This window comes from Tachypleus tridentatus, chromosome 9, assembly GCF_004210375.1.
Source record: "Tachypleus tridentatus isolate NWPU-2018 chromosome 9, ASM421037v1, whole genome shotgun sequence".
Classification (NCBI taxonomy): Eukaryota; Metazoa; Arthropoda; class Merostomata; order Xiphosura; family Limulidae; genus Tachypleus; species Tachypleus tridentatus.
The window spans coordinates 167,573,646-167,589,582 of NC_134833.1; the positions used below are offsets into that span (position 1 = coordinate 167,573,646).

Below are 15,937 nucleotides of genomic sequence, written 5' to 3' on the forward strand. Positions count from 1 at the left end.
CATCAAATACATTCTAACCAGCTGACATTGTACACACTTCATCAGATACATTCTAACCGGCTTAATATCATACAAACTTCATCAAATACGTTCTAACCCTTTGACATCTTACACACTTCATCAGATACGTTTCTAACCCTTTGACATTGTACACTTCATCAGATGCGTTCTAACCAGCTGACGTCTTGCACACTCCATCAGATACATTCTAACCAGCTGACATTGTACACACTCCATCAAATACGTTCTAACCCCTTTAACATTGTGCGCACTTCATCAGATACGTTCTAACCCTTTGAACATTGTACACACTTCATCAGATGCGTTCTAACCCTTTAACATTTTACACACTCCATCAGATACGTTCTAACCCTTTTAACATTGTACGCACTTCATCAAATACATTCTAACCCTTTAACGTTGTGCGCACTTCATCAGATACGTTCTAACCAGCTGACATCGTGCGCACTTCATCAGATACGTTCGGACCAGCTGACATCGTTGCGTTTCGGCAGATACGTTCTAACCAGCTTTAACATCATACACACTTCATCAGATACGTTCTCACCCTTTATTATCCTAAACACTTCGTCAAATAAATTCTAACCCTTTAATATCATATATACACTTCATCAGATACGTTTCTCACCCTTTTGTTTATCCTGGACACTTCATCAAATACGTTCTAACCCTTTGACGTTGTACGCACTTCATCAGATACGTTCTAACCCTTTAACATTGTACACACTTCATCAAATACGTTCTAACCCTTTTATATCATACAAACTTCGTCAGATACGTTCTAACCCTTTGACATCTTACACACTTCGTCAGATACGTTTCTAACCGGCTGACGTTGTAATATCAGCTTCGTCAGATGCGTTCTAACCCTTTAACATCTTACACTCCATCAAATACGTTCTAACCCTTTAACATTGTGCACACTCCATCAAATACGTTTCTAACCCAGCTTAACGTTGTGCACACTTCATCAAATACATTCTAACCCTTTAACATTGTGCGCACTTCATCAAATGCATTCTAACCCTTTAACATTTTACACACTCCATCAAATACATTCTAACCCTTTAACATTGTACACACTTCATCAAATACATTCTAACCCTTTAACATTGTACACACTTCATCAAATACATTCTAACCGTTTAATATCATACAAACTTCATCAAATACATTCTAACCCTTTAACATTGTACACACTTCATCAAATACATTCTAACCCTTTAATATCTTACACACTTCATTAAATACATTCTAACCCTTTAATATCATACAAACTTCATCAAATACATTCTCACCCTTTAGTATCATACACACTTGATCAAATACATTCTAACACTTTAATATCGTACACACTTCATCAGATATATTCTAACCCTTTAATATCGTACCTACTTCATCAAATACATTCTATTTCTTCTTTTCTCAATAAAAAAGCAATTTCAGAGATCTTAATCTCTCATATGACAAATCCTCCATCCCGGGCTTCATTCTAGTAACCCTTCCAACAGTTTAATGTTCTTTCTAAGATAAGTAACTCAAGACTGTAAACAATACTCCAAATGTGGCCTAACCAGTAACCTATAGAATGGAATTATGCGCTGTTTAGACTTTTATTAATATTTTTGTAGATACAGCCTAAAACTTTATTTACCCTACCACTAGCAACAAACACTGCTTGGATGGCTTAAGAGACTGATCAACCATTGCACCAAAATCCTCATCTTTCATGGCACAAGTAAGGTTGTTTCCATCAGATTATACTTGTAATTCAAATTATGATGACCCACATGCATTGTATTGTATGTATTATAATTAAAATACATCTGTCATTCATTTACCTAATACACTAAATGATCAAAATCCTTTTGTAAACCAGCAGCATCCTCTTCACAGCCAGTAACATTCAAGATCTTGATACCATCAGTAAATTTATACAATTTATTGAACATTTCCTCATGTATGTCATTAATGTAAATCAAAAAGAGCATTGGTGCTAAGAGTGAACTCTGAGGTACACCACTTGTGATAATAAACCAGTGTGACTGAACTACATTTGTAATAACCCTCTACTTTCGTACATCAACCCACACTTCTATCTATCTTAGTTAACTTATAACCCACACTTATAGAAATAAGTTTCTTTAGAAATCTTTAATGTGGCACTTTATCAAACTCTTTCTGGAAATCCAGATAAACCAAATCTACATCCTTTCCCTTATCTACATAAGCAGTAACATTTTCAAAGAATGTAAAAAAAATTTGTAAAGCAAGATTTCTCCTTAGTGAAACCATGTTGACTCTCCAGTAAATTTTAAACTTTGTTAAATTACTTCACAAAGCATCTTTTAACAGAGTTTCTAAAACTGTTCCCACTAATAAGCCTGAAAGTAGCTGATGTTACTCATATCTACAACAGAGATAACATAAGCTGACTCAGTAATTATAGGCTTATTAGTCTTACATTATCTTAGTTATCTCTGTTGTAGATATGAGTGATATCAGCTACTTTCCAATCTGTTGATACCTGTTTACTGTTCAAAGCCTAAGCTCCTCTTGCAATTCTGCTGCCATTTCCCACAGTCTACACTTCTCTATATCTACTCTTATTAGGATAGTCTCCTATTTCTCCTTCAACCTATAAAATCTATGTACAAATTACACATCACTACTAGTACTTACTTCCTTATAAGTATATGCCACTCTTGATTTCCCAAATGAAACATTCCTTTCACCCATCAAACCTAACAAACTGTGAATAATTAACACTAACATCAGACCTAACCACTGTATTTGTAGCCTAGAAATAAATGTTCAATACTAACTGTAAGTGCCATTAGCCTACTGCCAACACTTTTGTTGTTAAGCCTAATATTCTAGAATCAGATATGTTTCTTCACCACTACTTTATATTCACACTAAAGTAATCAATTTTAACTTTAATTTTACAGAAGTGACAAATAACCAGTCTTTACATTATTTAGCATTTATGTAACACCAGTAATACACAGTCTGCTTAGCATGATTTATAACATTCCTATAATTTATAAACAAATTTAAAAGTCAAGTAAACACATTAAGTTTATAACATGAAGATATTATTAATTAGTCTTTGCATACCAGCTTTTAATAAAACAGTCAGTTTGAACCAATTTTTGATTAACCAGTCATATAAATTACACCAAAGTTTGAAATACCAATCACACATCCTAAATCTAACATTGTAGTGCACATTATAACACAAACCTTTAAATTAAAATTTTAACTATACTATTTTTATTTACCAATCATACTGAATGTAGTTAATTATTTTTATTCAACCCAAATGACTACAAATTATAATATTAATATCAAATGATATTCAAAAATCTATAACAATATAACATCTTATCTTCCCAATTTCTTCTCTTTTCTGTACTGTCCTCTCAGCAAAAACTTAGTAATGTTATCATGATAACATATAATAAGAAAATAATTGCTTTAACTGTGATAAAATAAGATAATAGTTAGTTATATGAGTGTGCAGTGTTGATATGTGTAATATGGAAATGTTTACCCAAACAGTGCAGTGAGTTGTCAAATTTATGAAAACACCATTGCCACAGAGACCAAATGCTTTGTTTGTGCTTTATGTATATGTTATGAGAAAACACATACATTACTCTTGTCTTTAAGTAATGAGTTAGTAATATCTGTGATGTATGTGTACTTGTGATTAACATGAAACTGAGTAATCAGAATGTGTTTCTCTTGTGTTGAAGTAATGATTGAGTCACTACTGTGTAATGTATGTGTATCTGTTATGTGTGTGAAGTTGAGTAATCAGAATGTGTTTCTGTTGTGTTGAAGTAATGATTGAGTCACTACTGTGTAATGTATGTGTATCTGTTATGTGTGTGAAGTTAAGTAATCAGAATGTGTTTCTATAGTGTTAACTAATGATTGAGTCACTACTGTGTAATGTATGTGTATCTGTTATGTGTGTGAAGTTAAGTAATCAGAATGTGCTTCTGTAGTGTTGAAGTAATGATTGAGTCACTACTGTGTAATGTATGTGTATCTGTTATGTGTGTGAAGTTGAGTAATCAGAATGTGTTTCTGTAGTGTTGAAGTAATGATTGAGTCACGACTGTGTAATGTATGCGTATCTGTTATGTGTGTTAAGTTGAGTAATCAGAATGTGTTTCTGTAGTGTTGAAGTAATGATTGAGTCACGACTGTGTAATGTATGTGTATCTGTTATGTGTGTGAAGTTAAGTAATCAGAATGTGTTTCTATAGTGTTGAACTAATGATTGAGTCACTACTGTGTATTGTATGTGTATCTGTTATGTGTGTGAAGTTAAGTAATCAGAATGTGTTTCTATAGTGTTGAAGTAATGATTGAGTCACTACTGTGTAATGTATGTGTATCTGTTACGTGCATGAAGTTAAGTAATCAGAATGTGTTTCTGTAGTGTTGAAGTAATGATTGAGTCACGACTGTGTAATGTATGTGTATCTGTTATGTGTGTGAAGTTGAGTAATCAGAATGTGTTTCTGTAGTGTTGAAGTAATGATTGAGTCACGACTGTGTAATGTATGCGTATCTGTTATGTGTGTTAAGTTGAGTAATCAGAATGTGTTTCTGTAGTGTTGAAGTAATGATTGAGTCACGACTGTGTAATGTATGCGTATCTGTTATGTGTGTTAAGTTGAGTAATCAGAATGTGTTTCTGTAGTGTTGAACTAATGACTGAGTCACTATTGATTAATATATGTGTATCTTTTACGTGCATGAAGTTAAGTAATCAGAATGTGTTTCTGTAGTGTTGAACTAATGATTGAGTCACTACTGTGTAATGTATGTGTATCTGTTACGTGCATGAAGTTAAGTAATCAGAATGTGTTTCTGTTGTGTTTAAGTAATGATTAATTTATTCATAACTTTATCAGTCACTGTGCTAGAGGGCAGTGATTAAAATCTTTGTAATTTGGACAGCTACTCCAAAGTTTGAGGGACAGTATCTACTCTTTACCCAAGGGATGTCCTTACTTCAGATGCCATTCAATCCCACAAGAAATAATCCAGGAAAGTTGGTATTAATGGAACCCTACCAGACAGCCATAGGCATTGCTACCGATTGTCAGAAGGGTCATGTCTACTGGACTGATGTTGCTCACAGGGTGATTCGGCGTGCTAACTATGATGGATCAAGCTCTGAAGTATTTATAAGGAAAAGTAAGAAAAATATATTAGAATGGCATGTCAATCAGATTATTAAATAGCATATAGTGTTGCTCTTTTGAAAACTATATCTTGTAATAAATATTAACCTAATATGTAACAAACAATTAGTCATTTCATATTTTTACAAATTCAAATAATTATTGAAACCTCAAGGCCACTCACTTTAAAAATGTACTTTATCTAATTAAAGAAAGAAGCACATGCATAACATTGAAGCATTCTACATTGGTTTTAATTATTTATTAAAATTTTAGACATTAATCACTAGTCTGTTAGTAGAATAATTATCTACCATATAGTGTTGGTATTAAACATATCTTTATTTTATAAAATGTACTAGTCTGTTAATAGAATAATAATCTATCATATAGTGTTGGTATTAAAAACATCTTTATTTTATAAAATGTACTACTCTGTTATGGGAATAATAATCTACCATATAGTGTTGGTATTAAAAATATATTTTATAAAATGTATTAGTCTGTTATGGGAATAATAATCTGCCATATAGTGTTGGTATTAAAAATATATTTTATAAAATGTATTAGTCTGTTATGGCAATAATAATCTGCCATATAGTGTTGGTATTAAAAATATATTTTATAAAATGTACTACTCTGTTATGGGAATAATAATCTACCATATAGTGTTGGTATTAAAAATATATTTTATAAAATGTATTAGTCTGTTATGGGAATAATAATCTGCCATATAGTGTTGGTATTAAAAATATATTTTATAAAATGTATTAGTCTGTTATGGGAATAATAATCTACTACATAGTGTTGGTATTAAAAATATATTTTATAAAATGTACTACTCTGTTAATAGAATAATAATCTATCATATAGTGTTGGTATTGAAAACAGGTTTATTTTATAAAATGTAGTAGTCTATTAATAGAGTAATAATCTATCATATAGTGTTGGTATTGAAAACAGCTTTATTTTATAAAATGTAGTAGTCTGTTAATAGAGTAATAACCTATCATATAGTGTTGGTATTGAAAACAGCTTTATTTTATAAAATGTAGTAGTCTCTTAATAGAGTAATAACCTATCATATAGTGTTGTTATTGAAAACAGCTTTATTTTATAAAATGTAGTAGTCTCTTAATAGAGTAATAATCTATCATTTAGTGTTGGTATTGAAAACAGCTTTATTTTATAAAATGTAGTAGTCTGTTATGGGAATAATAATCTACCATATAGTGTTGGTATTAAAAATATCTTTATTTTATGAAATCTACTAGTCTCTTATGGGAATAATAATCTACCATATAGTGTTGGTATTAAAAATATCTTTATTTTATAAAATGTACTAGACTGTTGTGGGAATAATAATCTACTATATAGTGTTGGTATTAAATATATATTTTATAAAATGTATTAGTCTGTTATGGGAATAATAATCTACTATATAGTGTTGGTATTAAATATATATTTTATAAAATGTATTAGTCTGTTATGGGAATAATAATCTACTATATAGTGTTAGTATTAAAAATATATTTTATAAAATGTACTAGTCTGTTATGGGAATAATAATCTACTATATAGTGTTGTTATTAAAAATATATTTTATAAAATGTACTAGTCTGTTATGGGAATAATAATCTACCATATAGTGTTGGTATTAAAAATATCTTTATTTTATAAAATGTACTATACTGTTGTGGGAATAATAATCTACTATATAGTGTTAGTATTAAATATATATTTTATAAAATGTATTAGTCTGTTATGGGAATAATAATCTACTATATAGTGTTAGTATTAAAAATATATTTTATAAAATGTACTAGTCTGTTATGGGAATAATAATCTACTATATAGTGTTGTTATTAAAAATATATTTTATAAAATGTACTACTCTGTTATGGGAATAATAATCTACCATATAGTGTTGGTATTAAAAATATATTTTATAAAATGTATTAGTCTGTTATGGGAATAATAATCTACTATATAGTGTTGTTATTAAAAATATATTTTATAAAATGTACTAGTCTGTTATGGGAATAATAATCTACCATATAGTGTTGGTATTAAAAATATCTTTATTTTATAAAATGTACTATACTGTTGTGGGAATAATAATCTACTATATAGTGTTAGTATTAAATATATATTTTATAAAATGTATTAGTCTGTTATGGGAATAATAATCTACTATATAGTGTTAGTATTAAAAATATATTTTATAAAATGTACTAGTCTGTTATGGGAATAATAATCTACTATATAGTGTTGTTATTAAAAATATATTTTATAAAATGTACTACTCTGTTATGGGAATAATAATCTACCATATAGTGTTGGTATTAAAAATATATTTTATAAAATGTATTAGTCTGTTATGGGAATAATATTCTACTATATAGTGTTGATATTAAAAATATATTTTATAAAATGTACTACTCTGTTATGGGAGTAATAATCTACCATATAGTGTTGGTATTAAAAATATATTTTATAAAATATATTAGTTTGTTATGGGAATAATAATCTACTACATAGTGTTGGTATTAAAAATATATTTTATAAAATGTTCTACTCTGTTAATAGAATAATAATCTATCATATAGAATGTCAACATTGGTTTTTACGCCATTTTCTGTTTTAATTGCCGTTTTGCTTTTATCTTCAATTACTTTTACAAATTTTACTCCATTTACTTGACTTTTATCTTTTTACTGGACATTTGGCTACTCATTATTAAGATTTTGCGGAGTGTCTTTTAAAACTTTTATTCTTTTACATTTTGATAATAGCTGCTATGACACATAACTCGGACCAGGACTGGAAAGGCTAACTTCAGGTGATTGATGGTGGTTCCTGAACTTACCTGTTAGTCTTCCTGCCGGGTTATGATCATTACCATTTTGCTAGAGTAAATACCTTACAACTTCTTATACTCTGCCTTCTATCTTAACATTGTAGACTAGGTGTCAACATTGGTTTTATACTTTTTTGTTTTATCTTCATTTCCATTTATGTCTATTACTACATTTATTTATTTATTTATTTATTTTTTTTATATTTTTACCGAATGTCTGGCGCAGATAGCCTCACTGCTTTGTGCCATAAAACACTAAATCAATCAATCAACTATTTTATAAAATGTAGTAGTCTGTTAATAGAATAATAATCCATCATTTAGTGTTGGTATTTAAAACAGCTTTATTTTATAAAATGTAGTAGTCTGTTAATAGAGTAATAATCTATCATATAGTGTTGGTATTGAAAACAGCTTTATTTTATAAAATGTAGTAGTCTGTTAAGAGAGTAATAATCTATCATATAGTGTTGGTATTGAAAACAGGTTTATTTTATAAAATGTAGTAGTCTGTTAATAGAGTAATAATCTATCATATAGTGTTAGTATTGAAAACAGCTTTAATTTATAAAATGTAGTAGTCTGTTAATAGAGTAATAATCTATCATATAGTGTTGGTATTGAAAACAGCTTTATTTTATAAAATGTAGTAGTCTGTTAATAGAGTAATAATCTATCATTTAGTGTTGGTATTGAAAACAGCTTTATTTTATAAAATGTAGTGTTGGTATTGAAAACAGCTTTTTTTTATAAAATGTAGTAGTCTGTTAATAGAGTAATAACCTATCATATAGTGTTGGTATTGAAAACAGCTTTATTTTATAAAATGTAGTAGTCTGTTAATAGAGTAATAACCTATCATATAGTGTTGTTATTGAAAACAGCTTTATTTTATAAAATGTAGTAGTCTGTTAATAGAGTAATAATCTATCATTTAGTGTTGGTATTGAAAACAGCTTTATTTTATAAAATGTAGTAGTCTGTTAATAGAGTAATAATCTATCATTTAGTGTTGGTATTGAAAACAGCTTTATTTTATAAAATGTAGTAGTCTGTTAATAGAGTAATAATCTATCATATAGTGTTGGTATTGAAAACAGCTTTATTTTATAAAATGTAGTAGTCTGTTAATAGAGTAATAATCTATTATATAGTGTTGGTATTGAAAACAGCTTTATTTAATAAAATGTAGTAGTCTGTTAATAGAGTAATAACCTATCATATTGTGTTGGTATTGAAAACAGCTTTATTTTATAAAATGTAGTAGTCTGTTAATAGAGTAATAATCTATCATATAGTGTTGGTATTGAAAACAGCTTTATTTTATAAAATGTAATAGTCTGTTAATAGAGTAATAACCTATCATATAGTGTTGGTATTGAAAACAGCTTTATTTTATAAAATGTAATAGTCTGTTAATAGAGTAATAATCTATCATATAGTGTTGGTATTGAAAACAGCTTTATTTTATAAAATGTAGTAGTCTGTTAATAGAGTAATAATCTATCATATAGTGTTGGTATTGAAAACAGCTTTATTTTATAAAATGTAGTAGTCTGTTAAGAGAGTAATAATCTATCATATAGTGTTGGTATTGAAAACAGGTTTATTTTATAAAATGTAGTAGTCTGTTAATAGAGTAATAATCTATCATATAGTGTTAGTATTGAAAACAGCTTTAATTTATAAAATGTAGTAGTCTGTTAATAGAGTAATAATCTATCATATAGTGTTGGTATTGAAAACAGCTTTATTTTATAAAATGTAGTAGTCTGTTAATAGAGTAATAATCTATCATTTAGTGTTGGTATTGAAAACAGCTTTATTTTATAAAATGTAGTAGTCTGTTAATAGAGTAATAATCTATCATATAGTGTTGGTATTGAAAACAGCTTTATGTTATAAAATGTAGTAGTCTGTTAATAGAGTAATAATCTATTATATAGTGTTGGTATTGAAAACAGCTTTATTTAATAAAATGTAGTAGTCTGTTAATAGAGTAATAACCTATCATATTGTGTTGGTATTGAAAACAGCTTTATTTTATAAAATGTAGTAGTCTGTTAATAGAGTAATAATCTATCATATAGTGTTGGTATTGAAAACAGCTTTATTTTATAAAATGTAATAGTCTGTTAATAGAGTAATAACCTATCATATAGTGTTGGTATTGAAAACAGCTTTATTTTATAAAATGTAATAGTCTGTTAATAGAGTAATAATCTATCATATAGTGTTGGTATTGAAAACAGCTTTATTTTATAAAATGTAGTAGTCTGTTAATAGAGTAATAATCTATCATATAGTGTTGGTATTGAAAACAGCTTTATTTTATAAAATGTAGTAGTCTGTTAATAGAGTAATAATCTATCATTTAGTGTTGGTATTGAAAACAGCTTTATTTTATAAAATGTTGTAGTCTGTTAATAGAGTAATAATCTATCATTTAGTGTTGGTATTGAAAACAGTTTTATTTTATAAAATGTTGTAGTCTGTTAATAGAGTAATAATCAATCATTTAGTGTTGGTATTGAAAACAGCTTTATTTTATAAAATGTAATAGTCTGTTAATAGAGTAATAATCTATCATATAGTGTTGGTATTGAAAACAGCTTTATTTTATAAAATGTAGTAGTCTGTTAATAGAGTAATAATCTATCATATAGTGTTGGTATTGAAAACAGCTTTATTTTATAAAATGTAGTAGTCTGTTAATAGAGTAATAATCTATCATTTAGTGGTGGTATTGAAAACAGCTTTATTTTATAAAATGTTGTAGTCTGTTAATAGAGTAATAATCTATCATTTAGTGTTGGTATTGAAAACAGTTTTATTTTATAAAATGTTGTAGTCTGTTAATAGAGTAATAATCTATCATTTAGTGTTGGTATTGAAAACAGCTTTATTTTATAAAATGTTGTAGTCTGTTAATAGAGTAATAATCTATCATTTAGTGTTGGTATTGAAAACAGTTTTATTTTATAAAATGTTGTAGTCTGTTAATAGAGTAATAATCTATCATTTAGTGTTGGTATTAAGTGTGTCATTAGCTAAAGGTTGAATTTTCCTCTGAAAGATCTTGTGTGGGCTAATAAGTGGTCTACTGGTAATACATTCCTCAATCATATAATCTTTTATTTCAAGGGCCCCTTTATTTTTCACTGGTTCCCACTCTGTGGTGAGTGTTGCCCCATCAGGTATGCTTTCTATTATCAATTATCAACCACTTTTGTTATAATATCTACAGATTGCACCTTGCTATGTTGAAATAAGGTGGTTGCACAAGACTGTCTAGGTGCCTACCAGATGGTATTACTTTATTACACACTACCACTTATGGACAGCCATGAGTAAAGGTAAAGGGATCCTGCCTGTCCCTGCAGGTCTTCAGGTTGAATAAATTAGGATTGATTTGTTTTAAAACATGCACGAAACCTGGTTCACCTATTGCAAAGTTTCCTGTGCACTGTTCCTTAGGCTGCTCAATGTATCTTATCCCTTTCTCTCCCCAAACTCTACTAGTGGGTTGGGGTCCTTATCCTCCTCAGTTCCTGTTTGCTTGAGGAAACAGGCGAAGGTTTTCCTCCAGTGTTCAAACATGTTTCTCCACATTTGGAGAAAGGAGCCCTCGTACAAGGGTCTCTATATGTTTTTTCCAGGTGTCAGTAAGAGTGGCACCAGTCTTCATCAGGAGCCTCCTCTTATTCCAGTTCAGATTTGACATGAAGCTATTCAGTTGTGGAGTGCATGGCCCTTCTCTTTGATCAATGTCAGTTTTGTATATTGTTTATAGCACTATCCTGGGTCATTGGTTGAGCACAGGTTCCATATTATCTTTATAATCCCATAGCCAAGTGGAATACTTCTTCACCACTTGGTTGGGGTGTGAGGATAAATGTACATAATTCCAGACCAGATGAGTTCTGTTTCTTTGGTTGATTATGGTGTACATAATCCTGTCATTCCAAGCCTGGGGTATCGCCTTTTGAACCTCTTCAGGTGGAAAAGAAAGTTTGTACACTTAGGTTCTGGTTACATTCTTGTCATGATTCATGTTGTTTGAATTGCATCACTTTGGCTACAGGTTTGGATCCAACCAGAGTACATATATATCTGAAGATGACCTACAAAGATTGAAACGTTGTTCTGTACTTTATTTTAATTAAAGTTTTAATACCCATACCAGCCATCTTGAGAATACATTTTTACTTCAAGTGAATTTCTTGTCATAACAAAATTGTATTTTTGATAACACTTACCTCTGTTGACACCCCCTAACTCTGTTTCCCTCCTATAAGCCAGTTTATTTCTTGGAAAAGTGATTACATTATATGAATAACGTGCCATGTACAGTATCTAGATAGAGGGCACATTGAAATTGGTGAAGAAATTTGCAAATTATAATTTATCTAAAGCATTGGAGTAGGGTATAAACGATTGAAGCAAGTGTTCTTGATGCTTAGATGGGCAAATAGTGGAATCTCTGGAGAATGGGAAATAGCTATAGTGTTTATGGAACTAAATGTTATTGAAAATAAGTTTTCATTTTAGGAAAATGTTAACTTTTGTCAGTAAATACTAACACTTTTATTACATAAACGTTTTACCATTTAAATCAGTAAAATTTATGATGATTTTAAGCTGTGTACATTGAATCAGTTCTGTTAGTATATGTAGTGATGACCATTAATCTTTCTTTGATATATGTACTATTTATTATATAGCATTGTTTCATATATGTAATGATTATACACTGATGATGGTAAACATTATATATTTGTTACATATAATAAAGTTTCATTCACCACCTAGTCAAACCAACTTTACATATTATATATACAGTTTCCTTGTAAACAGCTTTTTATGTTATATATTCTAATCATTGTATAGCTATGTTTGAAGTACATACCAATCAATATATTTTAAATATTGACTGTCAATTTATACAAGTGTATGTAAATATAAAACACAGCCATTTAAGTGTATACTAGTGTATGTAAATGTACAATACAGCTATTTAAGTGTATACTAGTGTATGTAAATGTACAATACAGCTATTTAAGTGTATACTAGTGTATGTAAATGTACAATACAGCTATTTAAGTGTATACAAGTGTATGTAAATATAAAACACAGCTATTTAAGTGTATACTAGTGTATGTAAATGTACAATACATTTATTTAAGTCTATACTAGAGTATGTAAATGTACAATAAGCTATTTAAGTGTATACTAGTGTATGTAAATGTACAATACAGCTATTTAAGTGTATACTAGTGTATGTAAATGTACAATACAGCTATTTAAGTCTATACTAGTGTGTGTAAATGTACAATACAGCTATTTAAGTGTATACTAGTGTATGTAAATGTACAATACAGCTATTTAAGTGTGTACTAGTGTATGTAAATATACAATACAACTATTTAAGTGTATACAGGTGTATGTACATGAATAATAGAGCTAAGTGAATACTAGTATACGTAATTGCACAATAGAGTAATATAACATTATGCTTGTGTGTAAGCGTAATATTATATTAATCCATGATGACTAGAATATTATATTACTGAAGCTAGAATCAACAGTAGTGCACCTTTGTTGCAGTAAAACAGACATTCAAATTAAACAATTATACGAAATTGAGGCAGCATATTTTTTATCATGTAGTTTCTCTTGTTTCCTGTTCACAGATCTTTTATCACCAGAGGGAGTTGCTATTGACTGGGCTTCTAGGAACATTTACTGGACAGATTCAGTCAAAGATACTATTGAAGTAGCCAATTTGGATGGAAGAGAACACATGGTACTTATTGGAGAAGATCTTGTTAACCCTCGAGGAATAGCTGTTCATCCTGGGATAGGGTATGTTGGGAAGAGACATGTTAAAGTAGGAAACATTAAAGACACTTGTAACATCTCTCATGCTTGGCATCTCTTTCAACAGATACCTGTTATTATGTCAAGGATATTTCTGTTCTTATACATTTAGTCAGGTAGCTGCAACTTTGTGAAGCAGCTTTCCAAATGTATACAGAGATATTTGTGACTTTATAAAGCTGAGACCTTCTTATTAAATATATGCTTTTAGTTTGATGTCTCACCATATCTCATGAAATTGCAATTTTCAATGTTTTCCATCAGCCTTACGTCTTATACTTCTGTATATTCACATGTGGATGTATAATAGTGCAATGTAAGTATATACTAGTGTGCATATGTACAATAGTCTAATGTAAGTATATACTAGTGTGTGTACATGTACAATAGTGTAATGTAAGTATATACTAGTGTGTATATGTACAATAGTGTAATGTAAGTATAGACTAGTGTGTGTACATGTACAATAGTGTAATGTAAGTATATACTAGTGTGTGTAGATGTATGATAGTGTAATGTAAGTATATACTAGTGTGTGTACATGTACAATAGTGTACTGTAAGTATATACTAGTGTGCGTAGATGTACAATAGTGTAATGTAAGTATATACTAGTGTGCGTAGATGTACAATAGTGTAATGTAAGTATATACTAGTGTGCGTAGATGTACAATAGTGTAATGTAAGTATATACTAATGTGTGTAGATGTACAATAGTGTAATGTAAGTATATACTAGTGTGTGTATATGTACAATAGTGTAATGTAAGTATATACTAGTGTGTGTAGATGTACAATAGTGTAATGTAAGTATATACTAGTGTGCGTAGATGTACAATACTGTAATGTAAGTATATATTACTGTGTGTAGATGTACAACAATGTAATGTAAGTATATACTAGTGTGTGTAGATGTACAACAATGTAATGTAAGTATATACTAGTGTGTGTAGATGTACAACAATGTAATGTAAGTATATACTAGTGTGTGTAGATGTACAACAATGTAATGTAAGTATATACTAGTGTGTATATGTACAATAGTGTAATGTAAGTATATACCAGTGTGTGTATATGTACAATAGTGTAATGTAAGTATATACTAGTGTGTGTAGATGTACAATAGTGTAATGTAAGTATATACTAGTGTGTATATGTACAATAATGTAATGTAAGTATATACTAGTGTGTGTATATGTACAATAGTGTAATGTAAGTATAGACTAGTGTGTGTACATGTACAATAGTGTAATGTAAGTATATACTAGTGTGTGTAGATGTACAATAGTGTACTGTAAGTATATACTAGTGTGCGTAGATGTACAATAGTGTAATGTAAGTATATACTAGTGTGTGTACATGTACAATAGTGTACTGTAAGTATATACTAGTGTGTGTATATGTACAATAGTGTAATGTAAGTATAGACTAGTGTGTGTACATGTACAATAGTGTACTGTAAGTATATACTAGTGTGCGTAGATGTATGATAGTGTAATGTAAGTATATACTAGTGTGTGTACATGTACAATAGTGTACTGTAAGTATATACTAGTGTGTGTATATGTACAATAGTGTAATGTAAGTATAGACTAGTGTGTGTACATGTACAATAGTGTAATGTAAGTATATACTAGTGTGTGTAGATGTATGATAGTGTAATGTAAGTATATACTAGTGTGTGTACATGTACAATAGTGTAATGTAAGTATATACTAGTGTGCATAGATGTACAATAGTGTAATGTAAGTATATACTAATGTGTGTAGATGTACAATAGTGTAATGTAAGTATATACTAGTGTGCATAGATGTACAATAGTGTAATGTAAGTATATACTAGTGTGCGTAGATGTACAATAGTGTAATGTAAGTATATACTAGTGTGCATAGATGTACAATAGTGTAATGTAAGTATATACTAATGTGTGTAGATGTACAATAGTGTAATGTAAGTATATACTAGTGTGTA

General features: G+C 29.3%; 1 protein-coding gene across 1 annotated transcript in view; it reads left to right on the top strand.

Moving 5' to 3' along the window:
- Positions 1-15,937, top strand: part of LOC143226890 (uncharacterized) — a 96,878-nt gene that overhangs the window by 67,952 nt on the left and 12,989 nt on the right. Inside the window, exons 17-18 of the mRNA XM_076458425.1 lie at positions 5,002-5,241; positions 13,782-13,953. Of these exons, the coding sequence (XP_076314540.1) occupies positions 5,002-5,241; positions 13,782-13,953 (412 nt within the window). The remainder of the gene's footprint in view (positions 1-5,001; positions 5,242-13,781; positions 13,954-15,937) is intronic.